Source organism: Cicer arietinum, chromosome 5 (assembly GCF_000331145.2).
Source record: "Cicer arietinum cultivar CDC Frontier isolate Library 1 chromosome 5, Cicar.CDCFrontier_v2.0, whole genome shotgun sequence".
Lineage (NCBI taxonomy): Eukaryota > Viridiplantae > Streptophyta > Magnoliopsida > Fabales > Fabaceae > Cicer > Cicer arietinum.
The window spans coordinates 50,933,071-50,948,645 of NC_021164.2; the positions used below are offsets into that span (position 1 = coordinate 50,933,071).

General features: G+C 29.2%; 2 protein-coding genes across 2 annotated transcripts; one reads left to right on the forward strand and one right to left on the reverse strand.

The window, feature by feature from the left end:
* The first annotated feature begins 531 nt into the window (after positions 1-531).
* LOC101494802 (uncharacterized) lies at positions 532-1,377 on the forward strand. The gene has a single exon (XM_012715772.3). It carries the CDS (start codon positions 682-684, stop codon positions 1,180-1,182), a length of 501 nt encoding a protein of 166 aa, XP_012571226.2. The 5' UTR covers positions 532-681; the 3' UTR covers positions 1,183-1,377.
* Positions 1,378-5,515: 4,138 nt separating this feature from the next.
* LOC101495130 (imidazole glycerol phosphate synthase hisHF, chloroplastic) lies at positions 5,516-14,132 on the reverse strand. Its single transcript, XM_004500039.4, has 19 exons — positions 13,890-14,132; positions 13,680-13,762; positions 13,501-13,595; positions 13,260-13,363; positions 11,662-11,831; positions 11,426-11,540; positions 10,658-10,713; positions 10,518-10,556; positions 10,309-10,407; positions 10,038-10,100; positions 9,895-9,957; positions 9,710-9,792; positions 9,446-9,554; positions 9,305-9,358; positions 8,864-8,951; positions 8,519-8,556; positions 8,011-8,116; positions 6,734-6,900; positions 5,516-5,843 (listed from the first exon to the last, which is right to left on the reverse strand). Exons 1-19 carry the CDS (start codon positions 14,029-14,031, stop codon positions 5,784-5,786), a joined length of 1,734 nt encoding a protein of 577 aa, XP_004500096.1. The 5' UTR covers positions 14,032-14,132; the 3' UTR covers positions 5,516-5,783.
* Positions 14,133-15,575: the final 1,443 nt, after the last annotated feature.

Sequence of the window (15,575 nt, forward strand, 5' to 3'; positions counted from 1 at the left end):
TCTAAAATTTTATTAAAAATGATAAGAGTTCCCCTTAAGACTCTTTTTGAGAGGTTTATATTAGAGAAACCTTATATAAAAATATCAAACGATAGAAGAAAGAGAAAGTTATATTGAATTAATGTGAAATTTTAAAAACTAAAGACTTAAGTTATCTTTAAAAAATTACAAGCAATTTACTCTAATTAAATAAATTTGCAAGTGAAACTCACAAACTAACATTAACTTTCTTTTGCAAATTTGTTTGTATAATTAAATTCTATTGTTCTTCAACCAAATTTAAATGAGGACAGTGATAAGCCCATGCAGAAAAACCTAAAAAAGGAAAATCTTCTAAACAACGTGAATTATATACTTTATCTGACAAGCCAGACAAGTAAAGTGTAGGACCTTATAAGACATTAACAGTTGGGAGGTATACTCTCACTTTTTCAAACAAAACAGTTGTAAACATTTATGTATCCAACGCGTTTTTGCATGGTTAAGAAGATCTCACTAATTTAAAGCGTTCTAATATCCTTTTATAGTAATTTCAAAGTTTTTAATTAATTTTTTTTTTATTAAACCTTGCCTTTGCATTGCTATATAAACCCTACCATCACTTCTTTTGCTCCACACCAAATATCATAGGATTATTTTTTTATAAAAAAAAAAATATATTTTTTATCTAGGTAGCACAAGATGACTTCAAGTTCAAGATTTATTCTTCTTGTGCTTGTTGGTGCATTTGTTTGTAGTAGCATTGATGCAAGGAAGCTTGGGAGTGAAAATGGTTTAACCGATGAGAAGAATTTCTTTCATCGGCCAGGGTTTGGTGGAGGAGCGGGAGGAGGTGGTGGATTTGGTGGTGGTGGTGGAGGAGGATTAGGCAGTGGTTTGGGAGGTGGATTTGGTGCTGGTGGTGGAGGTGGAGCTGGAGGTGGAACTGGAGGTGGAGCTGGAGGTGGTTTTGGTGGTGGTGGCGGCGGTGGATTTGGTGGAGGAGGTGGTGTTGGTGGAGGATCAGGGTTTGGAGGAGGATCTGGATTCGGAAGTGGTGTCGGTAATGGTGGTGGACTTGGAGGAGGTAGTGGAGGAGGATTTGGAGGTGGTGGTGGTGGTGGACTTGGTGGTGGTGCCGGAGCTGGTGGAGGATTTGGTGGTGGTGCCGGAGGTGGTGTTGGAGGTGGTGGATTTCCATGAAGGAAATTATATTAATGCTTGCTATTGTGCATGCTTTTGGTATTAATAACATGTGACGTTATGTGTTTACGTAGAATTTCACTTGTAATTTGCTTCAAGCATATTTTTCTTCTTTTTGTGTTTTTTTAATTATTCTCGTTCAAATGGAAATAATTCCTAAGTTGAATATTTATTATATTATTGTTTTCTTCTTTATTTTATAGTTCAATCTTCTTTTTGTTGCTATATTGCAATGTTCCTAGCTAAGACGCAATATATTAAGCGAAATTTAAAATAAACGTGATTTTTTAAATGTTGTAAAGTGTCGAATAAAATAAATGTTGAATGAAGTTTGAATCCAATAATATTTTTTTTTTTTATCAAACCAATAATTTTTTTATGAAACAACGATTTTTTAATTTGTTGATAAATTTATAAAATATGATTGAGAAAACAATTTAGTCTACTAAAAGAAAACAGTTTATATTAAAAAAAACTATCAGTTGTGGAGGTGACTAGAAGAGACAATATCATATATTTTTAAAAAAATTAAACAGCTTATATGAAAGAAATGTTGTATATTGAATGAAATTATGGATCTGTTTATTTTAAACAAAAGTGATTTTAGTATTTTGTAATTTAAAGATTATTTTTAAAAAATTTATAAAAAAAATAGAAATTAATTTACGTTTATTTGTTGTAGTAAAAATGTCAATCGGTTATGAAAATAATTTTTTTAACAAGCAACTGAAAATAATTTCTCAAAAAGTTATCTTTCAAATTTTTCATTTTTTATAAAAGTTGTAATAAATTGATGTAAACTTTTAAAAGTGATTATTATAGAAAGAAAAAAAAAATTATCAAACGCATTATATATATATATATATCTATCGGAGTAGGTAATACATATCTGATATCAACAAATTTATCTTGTTTTTTCCCTTTTGAAACAACTTTCAAGACACGTCTATCCTATTTAATTAAAATAACACATAATAAATTATACAATTAGTTTGTTTAATATATATATATATATATATATATATATATATATATATATATATATTATATTATATTATATAACAGTTGTGGTTTTATTCTATCAAGAAAAAATTTAGTTGTTTTTATCATTTTTATAGCTTGTTCTATAACCAAAATTATTTAAAGTTTAACGATTATTAAATAGTTTTTCAAATTAAGTCAACTCCCACACAGTTACAATGTTGATCTTAAATTAATGGCTCCAACTTCTAACTTTTAACTCAGACTTTCTATGCATGCATTAAAAAAAGAAAAAGAATGTACACTCCACAGCGACACGATACTGTCATCAATGTTTTTGTTAGTAAAAGTGAAAGTACAAAATTATATGATAGAATTAACGTTTCACCTATATTAATAATCCAAAAATATAACATACATTCTAATAAATTCAAAAATATAATAGTGTCTTCAATGTTTGTGCTAATAGTTGTAATAGGAATCACGTGACAGAATTATCAATTTAAATGTTTAGATTGTGTGAAAACTTCATCTTAGATCCATTCCCAATTATCCACAAAGGCTAGAGAATACTTATTAAAAAAATCCCAAAGTTATTGCATACTTAGTTCTTCTTTTGGGAGAGTTAAAATTGACTATGAAATATAAAATTATTTTGATATATTTGAATATTATCAATAGAAATTGGTTTGACCTCAAGATCAATTTATGTATTATAAAGGACTAAACATGTATATGAGAGACCAAATTTATAAGGTGAAGATTTTGTAAGTATTAGTAAAAAAACAATACTAAAAATATATTTAGCTATAATTATTATTCTCTATGTCAAAAAATTACTATTATTCCTTAATTTAAAAATGTATTACTTAGGATTTTTTGGCCGTCCATCTAACTTCTAACAATAGTTCTAGAATCGGCCTTGCATGTCAAGTCGGCTTATAATTATTATATTAAAAATAGATTTAATTATTATATATTATTAATCTAAAAATAATTTATACAATCCATCAATCAATTACATGGTTAAATCATTAAGAAATATTCTACTTTTAGTATATTATTAAAGTCGTACATATAATTAATTGTAAAACACTGATAATATAAAAAAAATTCATTGTTAATGCATAAAAATTAATCTTATTAAAAATTGTTTATTTTGTTTTAAATCATTAAATCTGTTAACATCTCGAATATATTATTAAGCATATTTGTCGTTATAAATTTTTAACATAATTAAATATATTATTATAAAATATTCCTTCAGAAATAAATTATAAATAAAAGTGATAGTTGAAGAATTGATGTATTTAATTAAAATTTATTTCAAATATATTAATTTCTCAAATATTATTTTATTAATATTTTATTTCGAATAGAATAAAGTATAAATTAATATGATACAATTAGATTATCTAAAATATCATATTAAATTTATGTCAACATGTAAAATTATTTTTTTATTTTGTTTTTTATCAGCCACATTTGGACTTTGCAAACTTAACTTGGACTTTGGTAAAGTGGCTATAGACTGATTGAGCCGCAAATGTGAAAGCATTAAAGTGAAACTATATGGATGCAAATGGCAAGATTGACCAGGCCGCAAATGTGAAAGAATTTAATTATGTGAAACCATATAGATGCAAATAATTTATTACAGTACTTCATCATTACCTAACAATCATAAATGTTAAGAATTAATAGATGAAATAGAGTACGACTGACTCATTAACTCAGCACCGAAAATATAGGATAGGTCCTATTTGTTAAACTTATGTTATATTTGGTTGGTAACTTAACATATAGTTTATAATTTATATTTTGTTGCTAAGTTAACTAAGTGTTTCGTATAATTAGAGGTTAAATTAATTCTAAAATGTAAAATAATATTTTTAATTAAAAAAATTAATTAATCAATATTAAAAATATTTTAAAAGTAGTAATTTAAAAAAATTTAATTATTATATATTGTCACTATAATAATTTTACATTATTAACACATCACAACTATTCATATAGATAATTTTAGATATAATTTTGATAAAAGTCAAATTTCTCTAATAATTTAACGAACGTAATTGATTGACAGTGTAAAAAAAATTTACACTAATATTGTATATAAATTTAATTCAATTTAAAATTTGTCAATCTAATATATTTTTTTATTTACCTATTAATTTATTTAAAATTAAAATAAATAAATAAATTATTTACTTTAAAATATTAATTATTTTAAATTTAAATTATTTATAAATTATAATAAATAAATTATTTATTAATCAGATATATTTTTTTTTACTTAGATAGTTTATTTTAAATTATTATTTATTTAAATTATTTTAAATTATATAAATTATTTAAAAATTATTATTTTAAGTTATAGAGGGTAAAAAAGATTTTTAATTACAATAATAAAGATAAAATGGAAAAAAAAATATAAGAAATTTATAAACTACTTAAATTAACCTATAAAAAATATTATAAAATTATTAACTTATAAAAAAAACATATAAACTATAAAACTCATAAATAATTGTTAACAAAAAACACTTAGTCAAATGTCATGAATCTCTTTTGTGATTGGGTAGTGAGAAAAATAAATTGCTAGAAGAGAGCAAGACAGGTGAGAAATACGCAATAATTGAGAAAAAAGAATTCAAATAATCTCATCTATATTCGTCCCATATTTCAGCACCAAGATAAAAGTGGAAAAAAAGGGTTTCCAACTATTTTCTTTGCAAACATGGGAGAAATGACTTTTTATGGATCAAACCTTTTTAATCACTCTAACAACGATATATAGTTTAGACTCCTTTCATTTACTTAGAGTCAAGATTTTATACTAATATAAACTTATATTTTATCATATCTATAAATCGAAAAATTAAAGATATAAAGATTCATCTCGTAAGAAAATAAATTTCAGTGTTTGATAAAGCGAAAAAAATTAGTTTTCACATTGTTTTCTAACTAACTTCTTAACCTCCTAACTGACTTACTCTAACCTATAATGTAAATGCTATTTTCTCAATCATTCTAATGAACATGTTGGGCTAAATCCTTTCTTAACTATTGTCGGACATAGTACTTAGTATGAATTATTTCACTTTTACAATATCTAACTCTAGGGACTTTATAAATGACATTAAGGTGGTCCATATAAAACATTACCCCCTGTAATCTTATTCATAAAATATAAAATACTAAAACACAAATTAAAGCACGTTCTTCACTTTTTTTTAAAAATAAAAAAAAAACCACTTGCATAAAGAGATTGATTTCTTTGTAAAATATAACTCACAATAAATTAAAAGATTTACAAGAAATTTCAAAAATAAATACACTTAGCATGTGTTTGCAACGTCAGTAAATTACTGAGTTATATAATATCTTATAGAACCAAGATCAGACATACTTAAGAAAAACAGCAAAATCTGTACCAAAGGGTACTACAAATGATCAAAGATAGAAGTGAACATGGTAAACCTATATACTACCTCGTGTATTGAGAGATCATACAGGTGAAATGTCACATTTTGAAAAGAAAAAAAAAAGTTTGAGAGTTTAAAGGGCTATATAGTTTGCTTTTATATAGTGCATCTTGAACTAAAATGTAAAGATCACATTCGGACTTCTATATCTTCTTTCGACAAATGTCCTTTCACGGACTGAATAGGCACCTGCAGTTTGTGAGAGTTCAAAATCACTGCCTGAATACATCTTTAAATCAATCAAAATAATGTCCTATCTGAATGAGAAAAAGTAAATCTTAGCCATATTGACTTTACATGGATGGTCAATATTGAAAGTTATCGAACGGTTATATATATGGATGGTCAATATTGAAAGTTATCGAACGGTTATATATATGGATGGTCAAGATTTAAAGTTATTTAATGATCCCATGACTATTTTTTAAAGCCATATGAATTTGTTTTAATCTTACTGAATGATTAAGATCTAATAGTCAAAATATACTCCTCTCACTCAGATTTAAAAAAAAACCTTGCTTTTGTATGTGTAAGTAAAAACTCACCAAAAACAAAAGGTTTATATACTTTTATAGGAACTAAACAAAGAATGTTCTAGAAAAAAAAGCTATACCATAATAGTGTTTTTTCCCTTAAAGCTTGTCGAAACACACTAGTATTGAGATCGAATATATCAATGGAATGATTGAACACTAAGGGTCTGTTCAGTTGAAGGGATCAAAGAGAAAGCAAGGCTTGGCATTATTTTAAACTTTTGATGTTTTCTTCAATAGTTTGGAGGGAAGGGAGGGGGCAAAATTCCTCCAGGGCAATTTTAGCTCCCCTAAAAATGTAGAGGGAATTGAGGAGACAACATTTGTTTAAAATTTGGACATAAATGTCATTTATTTGATGTGACGTTAAATATTAGAATGGTGAAGAAAATACACTTTCCCTAAATTAAAATCCTTCCCCTCCACTCAGTTGAACTAAAAAAAGTATCAAATGTTGAAGGATGAAGAGTAATATTGTAATATACCCGAACTATGGCAACAACCATTCCGCTAGGCATTAAGAAATTAATAAAATAGAAGTAATACCTCCTTCCTGTGAAAAATGCCAGCAGCAAGTGCAGCGGATGCATTGGTTTTAGTAAACACCTCAGAAAAGTGCTCAGGAACGCCAGCACCACTACTTGCAATCACAGGGATATTTACAGCATCTGAGATCAACTTTATTAAATCTACATCAAATCCTTTTCCTTGACCTGAAATATTGATAACAATTGAGATAAACATATTATATTAGAAAGAATAAAAGCAGCATTTCTTTAAATATATAATAATAAAATGGCCCCAAAAATCGTCCTTTTTAAAATAGAAAAATAGCATTCATTACAGAAAGGAGGGTGAGTGTACAAATTCGTACATGGAGAACAAGAGCTTCTCCAAAACGAATGGAGGAAAACTTATATAAAATAAAGAATGAGAAGAAAAAAAACTTATATAAAGAATGAGAAAAGAAAAACAAACTCATAAGTGCATCAAGAAAGGGTTGGAAGTCAAAACTAGCTATGGATCAATCAAGAAGAGAGAGGAAAAGTGCCAAACAAGGTTGTATAGAAAAGATGATGAATCACAGGGCCAAAACCTGCCGACGCCAAGGATGAGTAGTACGGTACAAACAGCTACCAAAGAGGAGCCATCACGCAGCGCATGAATCAAGAAGCGGCAGCGCATGAGAGTGAGAGCAAGCTCCAATGAATCTCAGACTTTAGGGCACAGTAGATTGGCGGAAAGTTCTTTTCCAATGCCAGCAAACTACAACAGTATCAGATGAAGACTGAGGAAGAACACGCCAGAAACGATTACAAGAGGGTGGAGAGCAAAAACCAGAAGAGTTGCAAAAAAAATAAGGGTTATCTCATTAGGCTCTAGATACTATGTTGAGAAGGAAAAATGAGAAAAGAGACAACTGATGGAATCTGCGTTTGAATTACATACTAGAGAATATTATGCACACACAGTCATAAATATAAGGATTAATAGTTACCCTAACTATTATAAATACAAAGAATCAACTCCCATACTTACCCTATTTACATATTTTTAACACCCCCCATATCAAGTTAGAGGTCAATATATTATAGATAAGAAACCAGGCAAATAGTCATTTAAATTTTAAAAAATTCCTTGATGACGATGTTGTTGGAAACAATTAAGCATATGCAAATACTAAAATTTGACAGCAAATCAATCATTTTAAAACAGGTTAAATTTGAATTTAACTTTTAAAATTATAATTTTCAAAAAAAAACATTCTTAATAAAGAATAAAAATACATTAAAATCTAGGTAAAGAGAGAGAGTGAGATTGACCATCACAATCGATGCAGTTAAGTAGTATTTCTCCAGCACCAAGCTCTTCAACAGCTTTTGCTAGTTCATAAGCACCAATTGGCCGGCCTTCTCGCCCCCCATTAACCTTACAATAGACAAAAGAAGTATTGAGATAAGAATTTCAGGAAGCAAATAGTCAAATGATTTAGAGATTTTTCAATTAATATCTTCGATTGTTATACTATTTCAACATTATTTAATCATGATAAATCTCAATATATTTTACATCATATCAGATCATCCTTAAGTCTTTATTCTCTAGAAAGTATATATCACATGAAAGTTACCGCTTCTGAGTTTAGCTAGATTGATTATCCCTCGTTGTGTCTGGTCAAGTTTTGTATAACAGGAATAACCAATTAATAATTGTCTCTCTAGCAATGTCTATTTTTAATGGTGCAATGTTTAAATGATAGAAAAGCAAGATTAAGAAATCTAGCTTAGTGGACATGTTCAAAAAAATTGTGAAGAAAGATAACAAACTTACCGTACACTGATACCAAGCATATTCTTCTCCATTTGGACCTGAAACCGACATAAAATGATTTTGAATATTTAATTAAATTTACATGAAATATCATCTTCTCATTTTTTTTATCTCAAACTGCTTACAAAAATAGATATTGAAATGAAATTAGAAATAGAAACTAATTCCCCTGCTGCATCCTTAAGCACAATCTCTTCCCCCGCAAAATTCTTACATTGATATTAAATACTGCATACAGCTCAATTTGTTGAAAAGTAATTTCACAGCAGTTGTGGAAACTCACCTTAATCGGAGACATACAAAAATTACATTAATTAAAGTCAGGAAGAAAAGAAAGAACTTCACCTGGACTTGAAACCCTTATAGTCTGGAATTGCACATCATTTGGGTTGTTTACGTAAACCCTACGGGGATCAATACTAACAACCACTGCCTGCAAATTGAAAATCAATTGGTGTATAGACAATTGAATCCAAACATCAAGTATTACACAGCACAAACACACACACAACCTAATGGTCCGTGTATTGAAGAATAATGCTACAGAGCTGAACAAAACACTTCAGCAAAGAAGTTTTTTTAAATATCTCCAAAATAAAGGATTAACAAAATAAAAAAGATTGTCCTACTACCCTCTGGAAGAATCTGAAAAAAAAAAAACATACATCAAATACAAATTTTTGCTTTTACCTCATTATCATTTATATGCAAAAGAAATATTTCCTTTTGAAAACCCCATTTTGTCCTTGTAAATATATACTGATGTCTGTTAGCAACTTAGCTTACCTGATTCCCATAAACTCTTGATATCTGCTCTAAGCTGGTCTTTCCCGTCTTAACCTAAAATGTGACAGCCATCGCAACATCAGAAAAAACAGGTATTTTAGAGGATATCAATGGAAACAAGCAATACGTTGAATTCCATACTCCAGTTCTTATATATTCTTCAGCGGCATAAACTGCATCACTTCCAATGGATATCTTATCAGCCCCAGACCTAAAATACTCTGCAGCTACTTCCAAACTAGAATAGTGCCTAGAACATAGGTATTTAAATGAAACAAGTATAAAAGATCTGAGCAAACACACAACGATAGAATAATAAAAATGGACAATTTTTAATGAAAAAAAATGTAGCCAAAAAGGCAAGACCACGATTACCAATAGTATAAAGGTTAGTAATAATAATACCTTCCTGTTGAATCTGTAAAATCTCTTATTCCACCCCCAACTGTTAAGGGAACAAAAACATTTTCTGATGTGTATCGCAATACCTACGGAGAACCATTTAGTTAGGATTCAACCCCAACAGATATTGGATAATATGCAATCAGCATTATCTAAAAAAAACTACTATTTTGCCACATTTCACAAACCTGCAACATCGGTAAATCACCTAGAGGGAAGTCGCGAAATCCAGTGATGTTTAGAAAGCTGACCTGCATCCAAAGATGAACGTTAGTTGGAAAGAGCGTGCTTAGTAATATAAGTGAAAACAATCCAATTGTCAATGGCCTACCTCGTCAGCTCCATCTTTATAGTACTGTTCAGCAAGTTCAACTGGCTTGCCAAGATTCCTAACCTGACAATTAAAACAGTATAATTCATTAGATGATAAACATACAATTTCCGCTTCAATAATAAGATTTAATGTCACAACTGATAGAAAACTATTTAATTATCCATACCAAAGAATAGTTTGCATTTATATTTTGGCATGTACTATATTAGAAAACAAAAAACAAAAAAAATCGTTAATTTTACTTAAAAATGAGTATTATCTCTGTTACCTCATTCTCTTTAGTATTTTCTCTTACATCATACTGGTCTCCTTTGGTTACAACAAGGTCTCCCTTATCATTTGCTCTCACATCGAGACAAGCAATCACCTTCATAAATAACGCTATGTTAGCAAATAAAAATAATGAAAACATCAACGATGCTGAGCATACACATAATAAACTAATTTAAATTAGAAAGGGGTTTCCATCAGTCTTACCCTTTTCGCGAGTTTTGAAGCTTTGCCTTCACCAAGCTTCTGTCTTCAAGTGAATATCACAAATGGTTAGTTACCATACGTCAAAATGATCATAATAATAGTGATACATAAGATGTTCATAGAAAGGTATGAAAGGCCACCTTTTCCACTTTTGATTTCGGATACAAGAATCTTCTCAAAACAGAGAGACCCACATCTGAAAATTTCATTTCAGAAATCAGAAAAAGAATAAACCAGCAAAGAAAAGAAGAAATATTTTTTTTCTTTGGACCTATATCAAAATAAATATATCTTAAAGCTCTTGTATTCCTTCCAAAAAAAGGACGTAGAATTTGCAACAATGTCGTGTTGCCAATTGTTGATCGAGGGAAATAGTAGTTTGTTCAAATTTCCGCTACGCAACAGTGCTATAGCCACTATTTGATAACATTTTGTACTAAATAGAGTATCGCAAAACAATAGCAATTTGTTAAAATATTGGTACACTACAGCCTATTTAACAAGACAGCAGCATAGTATATTTCAGCATTCTACCAAGAGCCAATACAGATTCGAAACGAAAATCTTATGGGATAACATTAAAAAAAAATCATTCTGAACTGAATTAGGATTTTCTATTTTTCCCATTTTCATTTCACTTTTTTTCCAAGTTAAGTGGAATCTCAGATTATCCTTCAATTTAAAGGGAGCAACGATTATACAAAACTATATGCAAGTGTATGAATTAAATTTCAAATGATGCAATGTTGATTACATAAATTTATTCCTTACATGAGCAGAGTCCAATTACAAGCTAATGAAGAATAGAAATTTCAATGAATATTGTGGCCTCCATGATTTAGGGCTATGTATATCTTAACAAGAAAAAAAAAACTTAAAGCAATATTGGTATGGAAGATAAAACTTGCCTCCACTCTTTTCTGGATGGAACTGAACTGCATGCACATTTCCTCTTCTAATAGATGCTATAAACTCATCACCGTACTTACAGGTGGAGGATATCCACTCTTTATTATCATCTGACTAAGAAATGAAACAAAAATCAAAATTACTTTAACAACAATTCATAAAATCTTAAAAAACAAAGAATATAATGTGACAGCCAAAGTAACATGAAGATTTTTCGTGAAAAGTGGAAACATACAGGCATGGCACGGTAAGAGTGCACAAAATAGACATGGCGGTTTCCAACATCATCCAAAATTTCCGAGTCCTTTGCAACTTGTAAAGCATTCCATCCAATATGTGGTACTCTAAAACCATTTGATGAATCAAATCGCCCAACGGTTCCAGGTATTAAGCCGAGACCTTTTACTGATTCACAAGCATATTGTCCATTCAATACTTCATTTAAAAGTGTCAATAAAAACTAAAAAGGTAACTTTGCTCTTGCAGTGCCCAGGAAATCAAGCTTTCTGTTAAATTAGAGAACACAGTCTCCCTCATTCGCTTCGTATATTTGAGAAGCATACCCAAAATTGCTTAGATTATAGATTTCAATAAATCACTCAGTAGTCTCTCAATAAATTCCGTATTGCCCGGTTATCCCAGATAAGAAATTGAAATTCATGAGCAAACAAAAATATCTACGGATGACATATATTGTCAAGGCAAGTTCATAACCAACCAAATATGTGGGTGCACATACTAAGCAAGCATTTCAAAAATGTACTAATAAAAAAAAAATTAGAAATAACACAGATTAAACATTAATGAAATATCAAATATGACAAGTACAGATATATCGCCAAACCAAACATGTATTTAAAGAAAAATGAATTTCCAACAACAACCATCAAATATTAATATTCCAATAAATGGAGTCAGCTACAAGGACTAATCAACCCTATTGGACTCTATCAATAAATTAATATTTTAAAATCAAAGCAGGGCCTTTTTCACTGATTTCTGCTTCCCTAAAGTTTGCTTTGGTTTTACTCTACCTGCTTCAATCAAACTATCTTCCATTTAATCCATTTTGCTCACTTTAAAAAAGATAAATCGTGTTAAACAAGTCTCCATTTGATTTTCCCCTATGGATTTTTATATCACGTGGTCAAATCACCTTAACCGAGTTTCCATCATCTTCTCATCAATTGGTGATGCAACTCCAAAAGATAAATTTGTTGATAACCTTATATTTTCCATATATATCCACTCATTCACTTCAGTACTCATATAAGAGTAACTTTTGTTGCTTTTGCTAGCACTTTGTTTCCCAATATTCACTATTGGACACAAAACTTGCATTCCATATACTTTTGTTTTGTCTTACTCCTAGTTAGCACCCCCCTCCCATAAGAAAACCCTATGACTCAAAAGTTTCTCCACACATCTAAAGCTTAAATTTACTCGTCTTGTCTCATAAACAAGAATGTATCAGAGATAAATGGAAGCACTAGCTCTACAAGGGTCAACTAAAAGAAAATCTTATGTTACATGACACACCATAAATAAAATACAGGGAAAACGATTGTCCTCTCATTAGAACTGGCCTAATTGAAAAATCTTTCAAAATTCAAATATGAGATGAAAAGCAAATAGTAGTTACATTTTCATATAAATATTTTTTATTGAAGCATATATTATATATTATGTGTAGATCAAAAGCATTGTTTTATTTCACATCAACTTGGTAACCATTCATGCCATAATACTAAAATGTTCAGAGACGAATTAAAGAATTATCAAATATATAAAAAAATAAAAAATAAAATAACAAAGGAGAACGTTATTACTGACTTAGTCCATTCTCCTCACTGGATTCAAAAAGCAATTGAAGTCCAAGACAAATGCCTAAAAAAGGGCGATCCTTTTCAATATATGAACATAGTGCTTCACCCATTCTGCAAAAATTATGATATTGCTTCAAAATTGATACTAAAATGAATAACAAACAAAAGGCCTAAAATTAAGGGTATAAAATCTCAAAGATCAAAACTAAATGTATTGAGGAGGGAAAAAACAAAAAAACAAAAATTACCCAGTTTTACTTAACACCTCCATAGCAGGTGCAAATGCTCCAACACCCGGAAAAATCAAACGGCTTGCATTCAAAATGTCTTCTGGGGTTTGCACCTACCAATAACAAAGTTGATTCACATTAAAAAAAAAAAACAGCATAGAAAGCAACCCCATTAAGAAATGAAGTAAAAAGCTTACATCTTTGATTTCAAATCCAAGGAATTTGATAGCATTCCTCACACTCCGAACATTGCCAGCACCATAATCAAGTAAAGTCACAACTAAAAAAACAAGTTTAAAAAAAAAGCATAAGAGAAAATGAGAAGGTATATTAAACAAAACCAAAACCCTAGAAAAAAAACTATTTAATTTGAAAAGGGTATTGATAGATAGAAGGAGAGGACAAACCAGAATCTTTAGAAGAGGAAGCACGAATGGAGAAATTGGTTGGGTTTTTGACTTTGGCAGAATGAGAGAATGTAGTGAAGGAGAGTGGTGTTTTAGGACGGAGGAGAAGAGAAGAAGGGGAAGTAAATGGTGGCGCCTCCATAGCTTCGGTCTCAGGACTGCGATTTTGAGTTTGATTGTGTAAACTAAAAAGTAATGTATACAAAGGTCAGTGTCTCTTTACGGCGTTATTGGGTTTTTGACATTGGTCTGCAAGCAGAGAAAGTCAAGTACAACTGTACCATTATTTTATTTTTATTATTAAATAAATTTTTTTCTATAAATATATCATCGTTTTTTTGTTTATTCTTCTCTAATTTTTTTTTTTAAATTATATAATTTTTTAATATTTTCCTCCAACAAATTAGTCCTTACTATTAAACAATTCATTTGTATTATTTAAATTTTTTTTTTAAGTTTAACATTTGTTAAATTAGATATTTTTAGAAAAGATAACTTAAATATAAATTTTTAAGAGTTAAAAGTTTAAAAATTTATATTTTAATCGATAACTTGTTAAAAATTCTAATTGTTGATAAATTTAGTGTGTGCCCAAAATGGCTAACTAAATTGGTTGAAAAATAATTTTCAAGAGCATTGTTAAAAAATTTGTTCTTTGTGTGATTTTCATTTGTATTGATAATTGATTTTTTATCTTGTTTTTAGACATAAGGTGAAAAATAAAAGTCTAATATGGTGCAAATTTTTTATTGATGTTTTATTATAATCATTGTATTGTTGTAGTTGTCACTGTTAATATTTGTTGTTACTAAGTTTGATTTTGTTCTTATTGAAGGTGTTATTTCTGTGTATTAGTTGTTGATTGATCTTTATTAATTATATAATTGATGTCTCTTCAATTAGAGAATTAATATATTGAACTATTGTTATTAAAGTCTAGTGTTTTATAATAAATCTTATAGTTTCTACCAATAGCTCCAATAAGCATAATTTTTTTCGTTTTGCAAAAAAAAAAATCATTTTATTCGTTGCGTTCAAATGAATCTATTCACCCTCATCTAGATTCGGGTGAATCTATTCTCATCTAAATTCGGGTAACCATCGATCCTAACAAGTGTCATCACGAGCTTTTATTGTTCTTGTTTAAATGATGTAAAAACCTCAAGCATTACTCCTAATAGTTTTACTCGTAACCTTATAATGCTTATAATAGAGCCTCTATATTCAAAGGAGAAAACTGTCTATTTGAATGATTGCATGGAAGTCCATATCATGTCTTATGATATGGAGGTTTGGAAAGTCCTTATTAGTGGACCTTTTGTCCCTATCAATTGTAAGAGTGTGAGTTTTTATACTAGTTCACATCAAACTGTTACTACATCTAGTCATCTCCTTACGGAGATTGTGTTTCATTATAATTGATGACTTAATCTACTATGATCCAATAACAAATAAGTATTCTTTACTCCACATCTTCAGATTTCGAGTATTCTTCTTATGTCTCTCCATGCTATACCACTAAAACATTTCTAGACTATTCAACATTCTAACAAATTGTCATTGAGGATTACAAGTATTCTTATACCTCTTCAAGTACCTATTATGAGTTAAAGAGTTGTTATCAATATCAGATTTGCGTAAATTAATTCAAGTATGTGTTTGAATTGACACATAATATTTCTAAGA